Source organism: Nothobranchius furzeri, chromosome 1, assembly GCF_043380555.1.
Source record: "Nothobranchius furzeri strain GRZ-AD chromosome 1, NfurGRZ-RIMD1, whole genome shotgun sequence".
NCBI lineage: Eukaryota > Metazoa > Chordata > Actinopteri > Cyprinodontiformes > Nothobranchiidae > Nothobranchius > Nothobranchius furzeri.
Genome location: NC_091741.1, coordinates 96,595,801 through 96,612,264, shown reverse-complemented (window position 1 = coordinate 96,612,264; position 16,464 = coordinate 96,595,801). Strand labels below are relative to the sequence as shown.

The following is a 16,464-nucleotide window of genomic DNA, read 5'->3' as shown; positions in this document are numbered from 1 at the left end:
ATTTGTCAAGTTCACAAAATGTGGAACGGGATGTAAGGTTAGAATCAGCGGCGAATCGGAACATATCTCGAAGCCCTCGCTGACATAACGGTCCACATGACTATTACTGTCAGGCTCGGAGAAAATTCGGGTTGTTTTTGTGTCAGTCCGTAATTCTGCAACAGTGGCTCTAACTAACGCAGCACTAGTTGACAGACCGCATTACAGTGTGAAATCCAGCTTTACACCACAGCGTGACCCGGTTCCGTGAGGAATTCTGTTCAGGAGGTCGCATTTCAGGCTCTCCACATCATATGTGACTGACTTTTACGTTATAATAACGATCACACACTAGGAATGTTATAAAGCGCCTATATAGGACAGTTTATTTTATATATTATCTGACTTTATAAACTCCAACAACAATATGCTTCTATTTTTTTTCAGGCTAAATCTACCCAAGACATTGGCTGTCAGACTGATTTAGTAGTCTGCAAGAATGCACTTGTCCAGGCTGACGTGAAGCCTTACCGGCGTAGCAAAGGTGAATTATTTTTAATAATCTTCTATGTAAACATTTTATTATTACCTTCTAGTTTTAATTTGTTTTACAGATTATTGTTACACGTGATTTTATGCTCTTTTAAACATTTATAAATGTGCTGTTTCTTTGTTTTTACATAGCCACCCAGTTAAGAGCTCACAGCCTCAGTGTGTCTGGTGACACAGGGACCATGACGGAAATTCATCTTCCAGAAAGTCCCAGAGCAGCGTCCACACCCCCTGAAAAGACCAAGATGTGAGGTGTCTGCTGTTGATTCCAGCTTCCACCTCAATGACAGTGCAAGCTCAGTGAACTGTTCAAGGTAGAAAAATTAAAACATTTCAGAATTTTTAAGATATTAACAATTAAATAAGTATGTGATTACATCATGACATCATGAAGGAGGCTACTGATTCTGCCCGTGACACTTGGTGGTGACGTGTGAGCTGATTCACCTGGTAAATAACTTTTACATTAAATATTTCGTTCATTGCTATCAAAAGTGAATTAACTAATAACCTGCATTATTGCAGGACACTCAGCAAAATATGGACTCTACACCATGAGGCAGGCACACGTTAATACTCTGTAAGAGCACATAAGGTGAGCAACACCACATATTATTGTTATTACTGTACACTGTCCTGGACTTTTTCTCTTTCTGCATCTCATCATTAGCCTGGCTGATCACCTGATAACTCCTGTCATCTGCAGAGGTGGAAAGAGTACTAAAATGTTGTACTTAAGTACAAGTATAATTACTTTCATGAAATTTTACTCAATTACAAGTAAAATTAAAGCTGCAAGCAGCGTCGTTCGGCCCTCGCAGCAAAGCTGCTTGCCCTCCGTCCGCACCCCCTCCACTCCATCCCTGACACTCTCCAAACCCAGCTCCGCGCCGCTCCGTCCTGGCCGGCAGCCGGGGACACCAGGGCACGTCTGGCAGAACAGAAACGTCAACCAACCTGACACCAAAAACTGTGAACAGCCTCCTAGTCCGCACCTCACCCTGACTCAGCATCCCCTCTGAGCTCACCATTACAGAGAAAGTCACCCCCAAATCAACTTTTTTGGCTGAAAAACTATATAAATGAGTGTCTAATTGTGCTGTGGACATGTGTAGTCAATAATTTGGCACTTTAGTGCATCTTAGTTAAAATAAAAATGTTCTGCCTAAAACTGTCAGTGATGTGCCGTCGTTAGGTAAAAACTCTACACTGCATTTGAATTTAAATCCGCCATCGCTATTGGCCAACAGGTTCACTATGACTTTAGCTGGTACATTATGATGTCACAATGTCATTTTGAGTCTGTGTTTGTGTGTATTTGTTAGCGGCTCCGCCCTCTCGGTCTGCCAGGCAACAGCATTTGTTGCATTTTTCAAACCGGAGGTGGGAGTGGGGTAAGACTCTGGTAGGGAGTGACTTGCTCTTTAAATTGAATTGTAAGCTCATGGTGCCAAGCCAGATTTCGCCATGGCTTCAAAGCCCCTCCCTTTCTGGAAAGCTATCAGATCTGAATGGTCATTACAGCATCATGAAGACAGTGCATGACCTTAGTGTCATGTTGACTAAATTAGAGGGGACAACTATGGGCATTTGACCATAAAACTATAGACTTCCTGTAGTCAGGGGGCGGGGCTTAGGTGATGTCAGCTGTCCACATTGTCACTGTCTTCAGACATGGTCAGTGATCACACAGACAAAGTTTGATATAGATCTGATCATGCACATGGAAGTTATTAAGTCAAGTAACGTAATGGTGAAAGGTCAAAGTTTGAGGCTTAGCCACGCCCACACCTTCATACTTATTTAAAATCCGACGGTTGAATTTTTTCCCCTTTGTCTTAAGAGAACATAGCATAAGTTTGAAGGTGATCGGTGAAAAGGGCGACGGGCCATCAATGTCTAAACAACGTGTGCGAAAACCACTAAATCGAGTACTTGCACCAAAATGGCCGACCTCCTGTGCGACATTGCGCTTGGCTCTAAGAGACTTTTTTGTAGGTCCAAAGACCCTACATGAGTGTACCAATTTTCGTGATCCTCAGTCAAACCATGGCTAGGGGCTGGCAGTTTTAATGGTCCTAGGGGGCGCTATTTCAGAAAATAAGCCACGCCCACAAACTTCAGCTGCCCATTTCTATTGGGGGTCAGACTAGGATCACTCACCAGACATTTTGTGGCAATGTCACGATAATTGAAGAAATGAGAGGCAAACGTATTTCCATGGCGTGATGGCGAATTTCGCCGTGCTCCCAAAGCCCCACCTTTTTTCAAAACCTGCCAGTACTGGAGACCAAGTGACCTCAACATGTCAGCTGCTATTTGCCAGAGATTGCTGGTGTTTGGGTAAAATGAGTCCAATGGGGAGCTGCGAAAAAGAGTGGCGTGGCGACTGGTCAAAGTTTGAGGCTTAGCCACGCCCACACCTTTATACTTATTTAAAATCCGACTGTTGAATTTTTTCATCTATGTCTTAAGAGTGTATAGCAGATGTTTTAAGGCGATTGGTGAAAAGGGCGATGGTGCAACACTCTCCAAACGTGTGCGAAAACGACTAAATCGAGTACTTGGACCAAAATGGCCGACTTCCTGTGCGACTTTGCACTTGGCTTTAAGAGACTTTTTTTTAGGTCCTGAGACACCACATTAGTGTACCAAATTTCGTACTCCTCAGTCAAAGCATGGCTAGGGGCTGACAGTTTTAATGGTCCTAGGGGGCGCTATTTCAGAAAATAGGCTACGCCCACCGGATTTTCACATCAGATTTTTTGGGGGGCCAGACTAGGATCACTCACAAGAAGTTTCGTGGCGATATCTTTAGAAATGATGAAATGGGAGGCAAACGTAAGGGCACGGCGGGACGCCTGACTTCGCCGCACCGCCACTGCCCCGCCTTCTGCAGAAAACTCCCATAAAGTTACGCCAAGCAACCCCCACTTGTCTTCAGTTATCTGCACTAAAATTGTGGTGATTATTCGAAAGGGGGAATTTTGGAAAATTTCACAGTAAAACTTGACCTTTTTGGTCCTGAGGGGGCGGGGCTTGTGTGATGTCATCTTCCGACCACTCATTTTACTTTGTGGGTGGATGACAAATGACCACAGAAATTTTTGTAACTGTTCCATTCAGTTATAAAATTATAGCAATTTAAATTTTTTTAGCGAGTAGACAAACTTCGAGGCTTGGCCCCGCCCCTTCAGCATATACGAAAAGTCAGAATCCTTGTCGCATTTTGTTCGCCCATCCCTTCTGAGCAATTTTACACATTTTTTGAGACGATCGTGCGAAAAATGATCGAGCAATCCAATCAGAAACGGACCCTAAAAACGGCCAAAACGGTAAAAAAAAATCGCCTTTTCAACCCAAAATGGCTTACTTCCTGTTTTATATTTACCATGGTTGCAAGAGACTTTTCTGTGCGGACTGTTGAGTACTACAAGTGTACCAAATTTCATAACTGTACGATAAACTAAGCTTTATGGAGAGGGGTATTTTTCACTTTCTAGGGGGCGCTGTCGAGCCACTTTTTTATCAACTTTCACATCGCCAGTGAAATACATAAATTTCACGCACTTTCTATATTGGGCCAGATTTTGGTGAGTTTTTGGATATGCTAATGCCCCCTAAAGGCCATTCAAAGACGCGGAAGAAAAAAGAAAGAATAAACGGAGCAGTTACAATAGGCCTTCGCAGCTTTGCTGCTCGGGCCTAATTACCTGCCTCAAAATGTACTCAAGTAAAAGTAAAAGTAGCTTATTTCAAATGTAGTCAGAGTAAAAGTTACTTAGTTACTTTTTTGACTGTGCAAGGACGGGCTCTTCTGAATAGTTAAAAAAAGACAATTTTTTTATTATTAAATTAACAAATATGCATATTGAAGTACAAAGGCAGTTACACTGCAAACTAGTAACATAAATTAGGTTATAGTCACAAGCCCATGACTTTTCCCTGAATGACACCATCCTGAATGGCTCTGAAGAGTGGCAGACACGTCTTGGAGACAGTCTCCAGTCTGCTGAGTTTTTCTTTTAGCTGGAAGATCACTTGAGGGGCGGGACTAGGAAGCTCAAAAATGACCAATCAGAAAAAAGAAGGAAATCCCGACTGTACCACACGACGCGGTAATTTCTAGTTGTAGTAAAATAAATAAATAAAGCGTCTGGCAATGGCGCAAACATCTTTTATTTTTTAGAAGAAATGCTTTTAGTGCTTCTACTTGTGGTTTTAAAGACATCTGTGTCATTTAGAACAGAGGAAAGAGCCGCAGCGAACTCCGCCGCTGTCTTCGTTGTTTATGAGAAATTGAGCATCGCCGTGTAGGACATGAATTAAACGGCAGGCCAGGCTATCTTTCTCGTACCATTAGCGCCTATTTTCTTCTCCTACCCATCATTCATTACACTGTAAGGTCACTGAACACATGCTTCACACTAAGAAGTTCAACTCACCTGTTGACCGCTCAGACATCCCTTCATTCCTTCTCACAAGCTTTGATCTTCTTAGGTGATCCTCCAGTCATCCGAGTAGTCAGTGTTTCTTATCCTTTCCTTCGTACCCCGTAACACTCTCGTAACTCAAGCACTCAGTTCTTCTGGTGCGCGCCTTCGGCGTCCGCAGCACTTCCGTGTTTGGGTCTTACCAGTATAGACATATATACATAAACACTTCATTAAGCGCTGGATCACTCTCGAGCGCGTTAAGACGCTTCTACATATGTATGCGTTTATACTCTCGTCTCTCTTCTCTGTGGTTACCGTAAATCCTCTAATACAGGCCCGGGCCTGTATTTGACTCAAGCTCATCAAGCTCCAGGCCTTTATTGGAAGGAGGGCCAGTATTAGAGGCAGGCCTCTATTTCTATTTGAGCAAAATGAACTAATGGTTCGCTGGAGTTTTTGACAATTAAAAGTGAGCCCACATTTTCAAAGTTAAACACATTTCTTTTAACAAAGGTAGTTCCTGCTTCAGCCCTCTCCCCCCTCCCCCTGCGCAGCAGCTGCAAACTCACTGATGCGCCTGCAGCCTCTCGGAGTTCCTGCTGCTCTAAACATTAAAATAATTATTTCATTTTATGTTCCTCACTTCTGATGACCTTCAATGGTGTCTGTTTGTTGCAACAGCAGGTACAAAAACTAACTTGTTTTTATTTGACTATTTTTCTGTCCTGTCTGTTTATTATCTTCCTGCATCTCCTCTCAATCCTAAAGAGAAACTGCTACCTGGGTTCATATATATTCACCTCATGAGTTACCTTTGAACTGCAGTTCTAAAAGATCTACCGACCGCAAAAACAGCGGAGCGCTTGATGTTTGGCGGCTGTATCAGTGATCAGTGCGTCGGAGGACAAGGTGATGCGCGCAGCGCCCCGCTCCACAGCATGCAGCGAAACGCATCAGGCGCAAATAAAAGACAGAAAACATTAAAGGAAATGAACTGACATGAACGATCGCGTGTTAAATTAGTTTTTGAGGTGGCGACACCTGATTGTTACTGTGGCCGTGCTCAGGAGGCAGATCTACCGACCGCGAAAACAGCTGAGTGCTCCCTGCTGTGATCTGTGCGTCGGAGGACAAGTTGATGCGCCCCGCTCCACAGCAGCGATACACATCAGGCGCAAATAAAAGACAGAAAACATTAAAGGAAATGAACCGACATGAACGATCGCGTGTCAGTACCTACGGTCTGGCACTTGAGTTTTACCCCCAAAAAGGAGAATGTGATCATACGATAATTCAATAGGGAGCGTGGTTTCACAGACGCGGAAGTGATAGCGTTGGTGCTCTAGGAAACCCCCGAGCGTTCGAGCGTCAACGAAGTGACACGGAAATGCCGGGCTTTCCAGAAGTAAGTAAGATAACTTACTATGAGCTGATAGTTCGTTGGATTGATCGGTAGGTTGGAAACTCTGATCATGAATCTGAAGAAACGATGACTGAGTGGTGAGCTGGAAAGGCGACTTCCGTTTATAGCCACGGTTTGTGACGTAGGTGCGACGTGAAGGGAATCCCCGCGAGGGGCATGCTGGGAGTCCCTACTTCGCGGATTTTCACCTATCGCGGCCAGGTCTGGAACGCATCTACCGCGATAAACGAGGGATTACTGTAGTTCATACACCCCCTACTGCTGCTCCCCAGAGTGTTCTGCAGCATAATCAGCACGTTCTCTTTGAACTTGATAGTGTAATGACCTGGCTGGGGTTGTAAGCCAGGTGCATTCTGGGTATTGTGTTATATGTGTTTCCTATCGTTCTGCTAGTTCCTATGTGCTGATTTGCGTGTTGTGTTAGTGTTATGTAAGCCACAGGGAAGGTGATGTGTGTTCTGTGGAGCGGGTTGAATTAGCATGGTTAACTGACACCGTGACTCTGTGTGGTAGGAGCGTGATAGAGGATCGTGTCTGTAGCGTTACAAAGCGTTGAAGAAAAAGCCTAAAAAAGGTCTAGGTGAACTGCCTCCTGCTGGTTGATTTGGGGACTATAACCCTGCCGCTGGGACGCTCGTACTTGCTTGTTACCAAATTCCATCCGGCCACAATAAGAGACCGGCCATTATTTACCTCCGCTGACTCCGACACCGGCCAGAATTTGAGACCCGGCCTTTAATTGAATACCGGCCTGTATTAGAGGATTTACGGTATGTCTGAATCCAGTGCGAACTGTGCCGACACAGTATTTCGCAATGTTGTTTTTTTTTACTCGGTAACGGATAAGATAAAAAATGTCGCGAAATACAATACTTACAAAAAACAATACTTAAGTAAAAGTAAAATTACAGATTTTAAAATCTACTTAAAAAGTATAAATGCGCAAAAAATCTACTCAATTACAGTAACGCAAGTAAATGTAATTCGTTACTTTCCACCTCTGGTCATCTGGTTATGACAGCATGAGGATGTCCTCACACACCTGTAACCTATCAGCTCATCTGGCAGAATAGAGAGAAAAGGGACAACACCACATCTCCTGTTCCTGGAAAGCCTTCAGCCATCCTTCGATGACTGAGAACCTCCATCAGCTCTGTCTCCTGTCTGTTTACAATTATTATAATAAATAGTGTGTTTGACAAGTTTTTCGTGCTGCCAAATATCTCATTTTGATTCCAGTTTTGATATTTTAATGGATATTTATAAATTACTTTAATTGAATTATCACATTGTTACATGTTTAACTAGCTCTATTGTGATTAATTAAACTAGCACCTCACTGTTAAACATGCTTGAAATTAAAACAAGCTTTTAAGTATTTATGGACATGAACAAAAACAGGAAATATATAAAGTGAGATTTATTTAATTAATATAACAAATAAGGGGGAAAGAGTCATTGAAAGGCACATTCTTCTGGAAGCTCCTGATCCTGACGACACCAGCAGAGGAGATCAGCTGCAGACACCAGAGGATCACCTACAACCAAGAGAGCAGCTGTTATCAGTAAATAAATAATGAAATCAGGGCAGTTTTAGTGGGCTGAACACATTACAGAATAATTTTCTCATGGGGTATTTTCATAACTTTCTGCAGCAGACTGTAACTTGAGCCCAGGGCTCCTGGAGAGCTGCTATCCAGCACGTTTAAGTGGTTTTCCTGCTTTAACAGGTTAGATTAGCTGTTAAGCAGCTCAGCTATTTGTTGCTGATTAAAACCAGGTGTGTTGAAGCAGATAAATCTCTAAAACATGCTGAAAACTAGCTCTCTAGGGCCGTGGAGCCAAACCCTGCAGCTAATCTAATGCTATGGCTAACGGCTACTTACCATTCAGAGCTGGTTCTGTTGGGTCAGTTCCGGTAGTTTCAGGCAACTCAAAAGCTCAAAACAATAAGGCTCAGGTCCGCCTGTCTCCTCCAAATAGACTTGGTCCCTTTCTTCTCGAGTGTCTGGGTAAGGAGGGGGAGAAACTTCCTCCACTTCTAATAACTGCTCATAACTGCTCAGAGTGAAGGGAGCTAGCATCATCTCGTTACCCATCGTCTTCGTCACTGCCGCGGCTCTGCCCTCTCAGTCCGCCAGGCAATGCCTACTAATGTTGCAGTTTTTAAAATTGATACGCGAGTGGAGAAGGACTCCGAGGCACACTTGACCCGCTCTTTAAAAATGCTCTCCAGCAGTTAAACATAGCTAACATCTGAAATCAGCTTAATTTGACAATTGGGACTTAGCATTGGGTGTTGTTGAGGGAGGAAATGTGGATTCTATTGTTTAGATGAGCCTTATCCCATTATGTATGTGGGTAGTTTGTGTATTTCAAGTAAGTTTTTTGGTACGATTATGACACCGGAAAAGCGCGTTAGGACCCGGTACCGGGTCCATCGGGTTAAACAGGTCGAATTTTATCCATTTTATTGATTCGTTGTTGCACTCTACAACAGTGGGTATTGTAGTGACCTCTAACTTTTACACTTTCTACACATTTTTATTGCTACTATAATCTGTTGAAATAATTTGAACAAAGAAACATCAAGGAGATTTTTTGCAAAATGCAAACTATTTTTTACCACGAGGTTTAGGCAGTCACTCTGTTCAGGAAAATATAATAGACAGAAATGATCAGAAAATTATTTGGATAATTTAATTATTAGCAATTATCATGAAAGACCAGAAAACACAAAAAATATTCCTAAATACTGTAATGATCCTTAATAGGTTAGTGTTATGTGTTCACTGAGACGTGTTGGCTGTGTGAATGAATATTCAGAAGAGAGTTGAAGGGGCTGCAGGTGGTGAGATGCAACAATATCTCAGTTGGACTACTTTAAAATGCTGTTAAGAGCAAAGAGTAACGCCGGGGACACACCAGCCGCGGAAGCGCCGCGAAGCGCCGAGAAGCGAATCGCTCACGAAATTCGGCCGCTGCTCGCCGCTCCTCAGTTCAGATCAGACCCAGTCGAGGCGCGCCTCGGCTCAGCTGTAGTTTTTCTTTTAAACACTTGGTGTCCTCCATTTCCTCTCTGCCTTTTCTCAGCTCTTTTCCTCTACGTTTGTGTTTGTACGTGTGCGTGTGTACGTGTGCGTGTGTGTGTGTGTGTGTGTGTGTGTGTGTGTGTGTGTGTGTGAACCTATGGTATGAGTTGTTTCTGCCAGTTGAATCTCTTGGAACCCGCTCCAATTCTGCAGCTGTATCCTAGCAGTTTCTTCCGAAATGGGTACGTAAATAACCATGATTTTCGGGGGTCGTACAGCTCCTTGTGTTTCTCAACTTCCATAATTAATTTAAAGTCATCCATCTTAACTGCTTGCATCAGACTTTCTGCCTCTCTGTCATGTTTGCTCCGGTGAAAAGACACCCAAAACCACTCCCCCCTTCACGTGGTCACACACGCACACAAGTTCGATGTGTGTGTATGTGTGTGCGTGTTCGTGTGGTTTTTCTGCAGTGTCTGTTTACGAACACATTTGACTATTGCGGAATTTTATTTTGAAATGCTTTATTTTGTTAACTTTACCGGCCTGCCTCTTATGTCTAGGTTTGACTTCCTGCCAGAATTGATGCGATTCACCCGCGGCTCGCGAAAAAAATAGAGCCAACGCCGAAATGATCGCTGCACGGCGCGGGCTGGAGCGCCGGCGCGCGCCGGCGCGAGGCGATTCGCGGCGCTTCGGTGGCCCATGTGGTCTATAGAATAGCTTAACAAGGGCGCCGAATGAAGGCGGTCCCATTTTCGCGGCGCTTCCGCGGCCAGTGTGTCCCTGGCGTAATTCTGTCTGGTGCTTTAGTTCAGCACAAATGTTACAATGATAAAAAAAAAAAATCATACATTGTGTTAGAACTGTAGCGTGTTTAAAGCTCCTGGTGCCCAGATCAATAAAGCATGTGTTGTTGCTGTGCCGCAGAGATCAGAGATGATCTCTTATGGGTCATAAAAAAATTCTGTCAAGACTGAGAATCAGCAGCTTCTGGTTTTCATTCTTTTGTTGCAACATGTCGGTAAGTTTAGAGAAGCACATCTATCAGCATGTCCGACGAGTCTACATTCTTCATTGGACAATATTAAAGTATGTCTGTAATGTTCTACGTGTTTTCAGAAAGAATGCAACACTGACAAATTACATGAAAGTGCACATAATCAATTGAGCCATCTTGCCAAGATAAATCCTAATATTTGATGAGTTAACTGATGTGCATTTTATCTCATTGTTTACTCATTCATGCTGAGCCTGACCTAATGCACTTCCTGTCAGTTTCCTGTTGCCGGTCTGAATGCCGTCTGAGTGATGGTGCATTTTTTTCTTGTGAGTTCAGATTACTTGGAATGTAGAAAGCTAACCGATACTATCTCACATCAGCAAGCAGGAAGAGACCAAAGAAAAAATATTTTATCTTCACCAACCACGTCTACGACCAAAGGACTGACAGGACACCTATCCTGTCTCAGAGCCTAAGAGAAGAGGTTGAGCAGAGATGTAGGTCTTATAGAAAAATGTAAGACCAAGATGTAAGGGCCTCCTTCCAGTTGTGCTGTTTGGAGAATATGTAGTGAAGATGAGTGGTTGTTATAGGAAACCAGAGAAATGCATTTTAAAATATTTTTCCCTACCACAGTTTTAAAATCCTAATGAAACAAGATTAGCTAAAAGGAAGAAAACACTTTCTACAAGATTAAAATAGTCAGTTTGTACATTTTCAGAACGAATATGCAAAGTGATAAGAAAACAAGGCTAGAATGAGAAGTACCTCACTTCAATGGGAAGTTTAGGTCATTAGCACATTATGGACAGTACGTGTCCTGAGAAGTAGAGCTGTGGCGATGCATTGATGACGTCGACGGCTCGATTCTAAAAATTCGTCGACATCAGTTCCGGTAGTCGGCACACCGCGCCCACTTGTTGCATCCCCAGGAGTTTGTAAATGGAGGAGGAATCTGCCTGTTTTTCCTCTAGTTCGCACTCTTCTCCGCCTTCACTAACATCTCCGCCAAATACCGAAGACCCGGAACAATGTTCGTCCGCTACGAGATTCCTTTCCTGTTTTGCCCGCCTTCGTCTCCCGGCAACGGACAACAACTTCCGGGGTCAGATGCGCTGCTTCATCTCTATTGCTGATGTAGAAAATCACCGGGAGCATTTCTACCTTCATAAAGGAGCTTCTTTCAGATATTAGGAGAGCTGTTTTGGTGGTAGCAGTCTCTCCTCCGTGCTGGTCGGTTTGCTGGGTATTTTTGGTTTATTTTAACTTGGTAACTCTAACTTAACGTTGGTAAAGCTACTGTTAGCATTTTCGCTAACAGCTTCTTGCGTTTGGATAAGCTGTTATGTTTTGGTTTAGAGTTCATCGTCTTTGTGGTGCAGATCTCCCTTTTATTACATTTAGAGTGTTGTGGGTTTTCGGCTTAGTTTAAAATATCACCTTGAGTTTGGTTTAACGTTTAGAATTTGGACCTTTGGAGATCCTTATTTTGGTCCAGAACCCAGTAATCTTTGCCCAGTGGGACATCCCAGGTTATTTGTACTTTTGTTTTTATTCCCCACAGGCAGAATTAGTTTTATTATTCCCAACCTGTGGATGGAAAGATTTAGGTTTTTTTTTTTTGTAAATAAACCTGATCATCACTTAAACTTTTAAATCCGGTTATTGCCCCTTCCTTTTTGCACACAAGCCAAACTCCCCAGGAAGGGTCGTAACACCACTCGCCTCACGTACATAAGTGACCAAATCAAAGCAGCATGGAGACACTCCGTCTCCAACCACCTCTCAGGCAGCAGCCTGCACTCCCAAGTTCTATATGTCACCAGAACATAACCAACCACAACACAATAAAAGCAGTGTTATACAAAATGGAAGGCCTGTAGTGTTTATTCTCTTACAGTAGCAACTTATCAATTTTTTGGAGGAATTTATTTGAGATTTTTTGGTTTTTATTAATTGTGCAATAGAAAAATAATCGCTAGATTAATCATCTAAATAGTCATTAGAATAGTCGACTATTCGATAAAATAATCGTCAGAATAATCGTTTTAAAAATAATCGTTTACCCCCAGCCCTACTGAGAAGACCAACAATCAGACACGAGATCAAACTCAGTCTTTGCTAAAAAACCAGATAATTTTTGTTAAGTCATCTGGCCGAAACAGGAAAAGGTGTCACTGTCACAACAACGCCCTATAATTAGGTAACATTGGATTGATGTTTAATGGACTTCTTGAACAGCATTTGTGGCCTGCCACAGATTATTGTGAAAACTAACATCAGAAATGATTTTCATAAATATGAACAACACTTTGAATGCATTTATCGTTCCAGCAAATGGTCTTCAACTTTTATGTGCTCAGGTAAAAAAGAATGCCATGATAGAAATTCCTCTGCACTATAAAAACATTTATCTGATGGTTCATCTGTGACTGAGGGAAATTGTTAGCTTCATTCTCCAATATAGGCTGCAACCCCTGGCCCCAGGGGGTGGGGGGGGGTCTCACAATGCTCCTCAATCCTGATGACCTCTGACCCTGGATGTCGAACGCTTGGGTGACCAGAGAAAATCCTGGTGTGTGTGTGTGTGGTGGTGGTGGAGGTGGTGGGGGTATGCACACCACCCAGTGAGAAAATATAAATAATGAGAAAACACACCCTAATACATTGCACAACAAACAAAGTAGGTGAATAAATTTTACACAGAGTATTAAAAGAAAAACCTGTGGCAATTCTTACTCAGCCATAAGAACTAGGTATGAGAACTGTTCTGACTTACTGTCAAACTCTGAGCTGGGTGAACCAGGGTGGTCTACCTCTCAGGGCACCACTGCTGGGTGGCTCAGTTCTAACTTGTTCGGTTTAGCAGGCTACCACCTCTCCATCTCTACCCTGTTGCTAGCCTGCCTTTGGTGTAGCACTCCATTCACTTCCCAGCCAGAGGGAGGCAGGACTCATTTTACTATGTGCCCTGTTCTGTCCCAGGATGGGCTCACTGCCGGACTCTGACGAGGTGAGAGAGTGAGGAGGAAAGAGAACCAGCACCCAGAAGTAAAATCACTTCAACATAAGATGACCGTTGAATTAGCTACAAGGCAGCAGGGCTGTTTGGTTTGGGGATTTTCCAGCAAGTTCGACTTCCAGGTGGACCTTAATGAGGTGACAGAGAAAAGAATCCACCGGTTTAATCGCACGGTCGTCATGGTAGCCTTGTCTACTTATAGCTGCACTAGTTCACGATGAATCCCCTAACACACACACACACACACACGCACAGCCACCCCTACGCCTCCGAGTGTGCACCCCTCCCCCTCTCTGAAGGGTCTGGCTGTCCTGCCTGCATTGACTGGCTTTTGTTTGAGGTCTGATTCGGAGAGCATATGGCAGGTGCCCCTCAGCACACAGCTCTTCCCCACCCCCGGGCGCCAAGGCCTATGCATGTGCACTCTGTGGTCAATGTGTCTGAGCTTCTTGTGACTATTTGTCTCAGTGTGGCTTGTCTACCCCCCTTTCTGTTGTTGATGTTTAAAACCCTTCACTGAGTCCAGTTTAGTCTCAAAACAATAAAACTTCAATCTACAAAGACATGACATCAATCATAAGCCTTCAGTCACAATCACAACAGGATAAAACAATGTTTATGAACAAAAGCGATGTAACAACACACAATCCAGATTATTTAACATTCATTAGTTATGTCAATTATGCTAACAAATAGCCACGGTATGCAGATCTTTTACTTTGTAGACTCAAACATGCCAGGAAGACTGATGTGATCACAGCAGGACTTCATGGAATGTAACAACAGCAACTTTGTGATTGTCAACTGACTTTTAAGTCACATTAAACATCCTCTAACTTCTGACTGTGTGCTCCAGACAAAGCAACATCTCTAAATAAGTGGCCAACAGTCATTAACGCTCAGATCCAATGGGTTTTAAAAAATTTGACCAAGAGCTATCTTCTAAAAAGAAAGAAGAGATCCTCCATGGAATAACACACAAGTGCCAACAAAAAGCGCAGATACAATGGAGTAACAGGGTTAAACAGTGACTGCTGAGAGGCACAAAAGAGAAACCGATTAATTAACTAAGTGTGGAAGCCAGGAATGCTAAAGGAAAGACAAAGGGAAGCTATGAGACCAAGGTGGGATGTTCAATAACTGGGCCAGATTCCACAGCACCTCAAGATAGATGAAAACCTAAAGTCAGTTGAGAATCAAACAGCCTTTCAAGCCTTCATCTATCATGACAGAGACTCCCCCGAGTCCTGGAGGAGTCAAGCGCAGGAGCACAGAAAGCAGAGAGACTCACGAACTGAAAGTCACGATCAAAAGACTTGATACAAAACCAGATTCATCTATCAGAGACTTAAAAATAACCTTTATACGGGCCAAGACCACTTAACTGAGCTAACACTAAAATATTCTGAAAACTCTCAGGAGGTCGACTTAAAATAAAACCTCTCCAAGTCTCACAACTGAGACTTCTGACTGAAGATGATCTGTATGCACGCATGCATGCGCGCACGCACACACACACACACACACACACAAAGCCCTCCCATGTGAACAAGCCCTCTTGCAGACATCTACTTTGACAGCATCATTAGTCTAATTACCCATGATGCCAAGGGCTGCATTAATGCATGGAAAACCTCAGTCTGTTAATCACCAGACATACATTGAGACAGTAATAACTACCACAGAACCTGCACCAGGCAAGGAGGGGACACACCTGCAAAAACACAAAGATCTAACAGCAGAGACGCACAATGGCCCAACATCAAACCAAACCACTTGTGTTCAGAAATCAACTGGGCTCAGGATAGGATGCAGCTGAAACCATAAAAAACATCTCAATGTGTGTAAGCAGATATATTCAATGAAAATATATAATAAAGGCATCTTTTGGAAACAAAAGAGCTAATATATTGTTCATTTTTAACCAATTTGTTGATATTTGTAAATATATAGTTTTGTCCCATTTATTGTATGGAAACATAGATGGAAATAAACTTATATGAATCAAAACAAAACAAACAATATTATATCACGCTTATCCCCAACTGACTGAACAGCAGGAAAAGCCTAGAAAATCCTCACAACTGCCCAAATTTAAAAACAGACAAGTTCAGGTTTTCTCCAAAACTCCACACCTATTTTTCCACCATGATGGACACCTTTTAAATTGGTATTTTAGTGAGCATTGGACCACTTGCATATTTTTAAACTGTTGAAAATGTGGAGCTAAAGGCAGGACAAAAAAGCCACCATGGTCTGTTGAATGTCTAACTTAGCTCTGCAGCAGGAAACGCTTTCCTTTGTGCCATGTGTGCTTAAACCACAGTCTCTCTCAGACCAAGAGCTATTCAAGAAGAAAAAGGGCACACTGTTTTTAAACAGGAACTGCCACTAGCCTAAAAACACACCTATATACCAGGTCACTTTACAGATTTTCCCATAAGGAACACAGCTACTAAAATAAATGTATTTGTGGACTTACTAGCTAGCAGCAGACAGGAGAGGGCAATGATGTAGAGCTGTTTGACAGCAACATCATAGTGGTCCATGAACAAATCCAGCAGGTAAACAGCCAGATGACGCGCTGTAGGACATAGGTGGTAGCGATTACTCAGGATGGCCAGCAGGTCTGCAAAGTACCGCCTCATGCCAATTTGTGGGGAGTGGGCCCGGTACACCGGCAGCTTCAGCTCCTAAAGACAGGGAAGAGAGAATGGAAAGGAGACATAAATGAGGGGGTGAGAAGAGAAGGGGTGGGCAGGAAGCAGTGATGAAGAAGCATGGAGGCTGTAAAAAAAATAAGCATAATAATAGTGATCCCTGCAAATCTCAAGCTGACAGTTTAAACTGATGTCAGCTGAGCTGATGGGAGTCAACAGCCTTTTAAGAGAGACTCCTACTAAAAGTTTGATCCGGTAGGATTAAACTGTGTTTCAGTCTAACTGAACTCACGACTCCTGAAGAAGACCGGAGCTAATTTGGGTCATTGCAGGGTTGGGTGAACAATGGGGGTGAGG

At 43.1% G+C, this 16,464-nt stretch overlaps 1 protein-coding gene across 2 annotated transcripts in view; it reads right to left on the bottom strand.

Annotated features, from left to right (window-relative positions):
* Positions 1-16,464, bottom strand: part of ccnjl (cyclin J-like) — a 44,225-nt gene that overhangs the window by 23,891 nt on the left and 3,870 nt on the right. For both annotated transcript variants that reach the window (XM_015944078.3, XM_015944087.3), the window contains exon 3: positions 15,930-16,140. In XM_015944078.3, the coding sequence (XP_015799564.1) occupies positions 15,930-16,140 (211 nt within the window). The remainder of the gene's footprint in view (positions 1-15,929; positions 16,141-16,464) is intronic.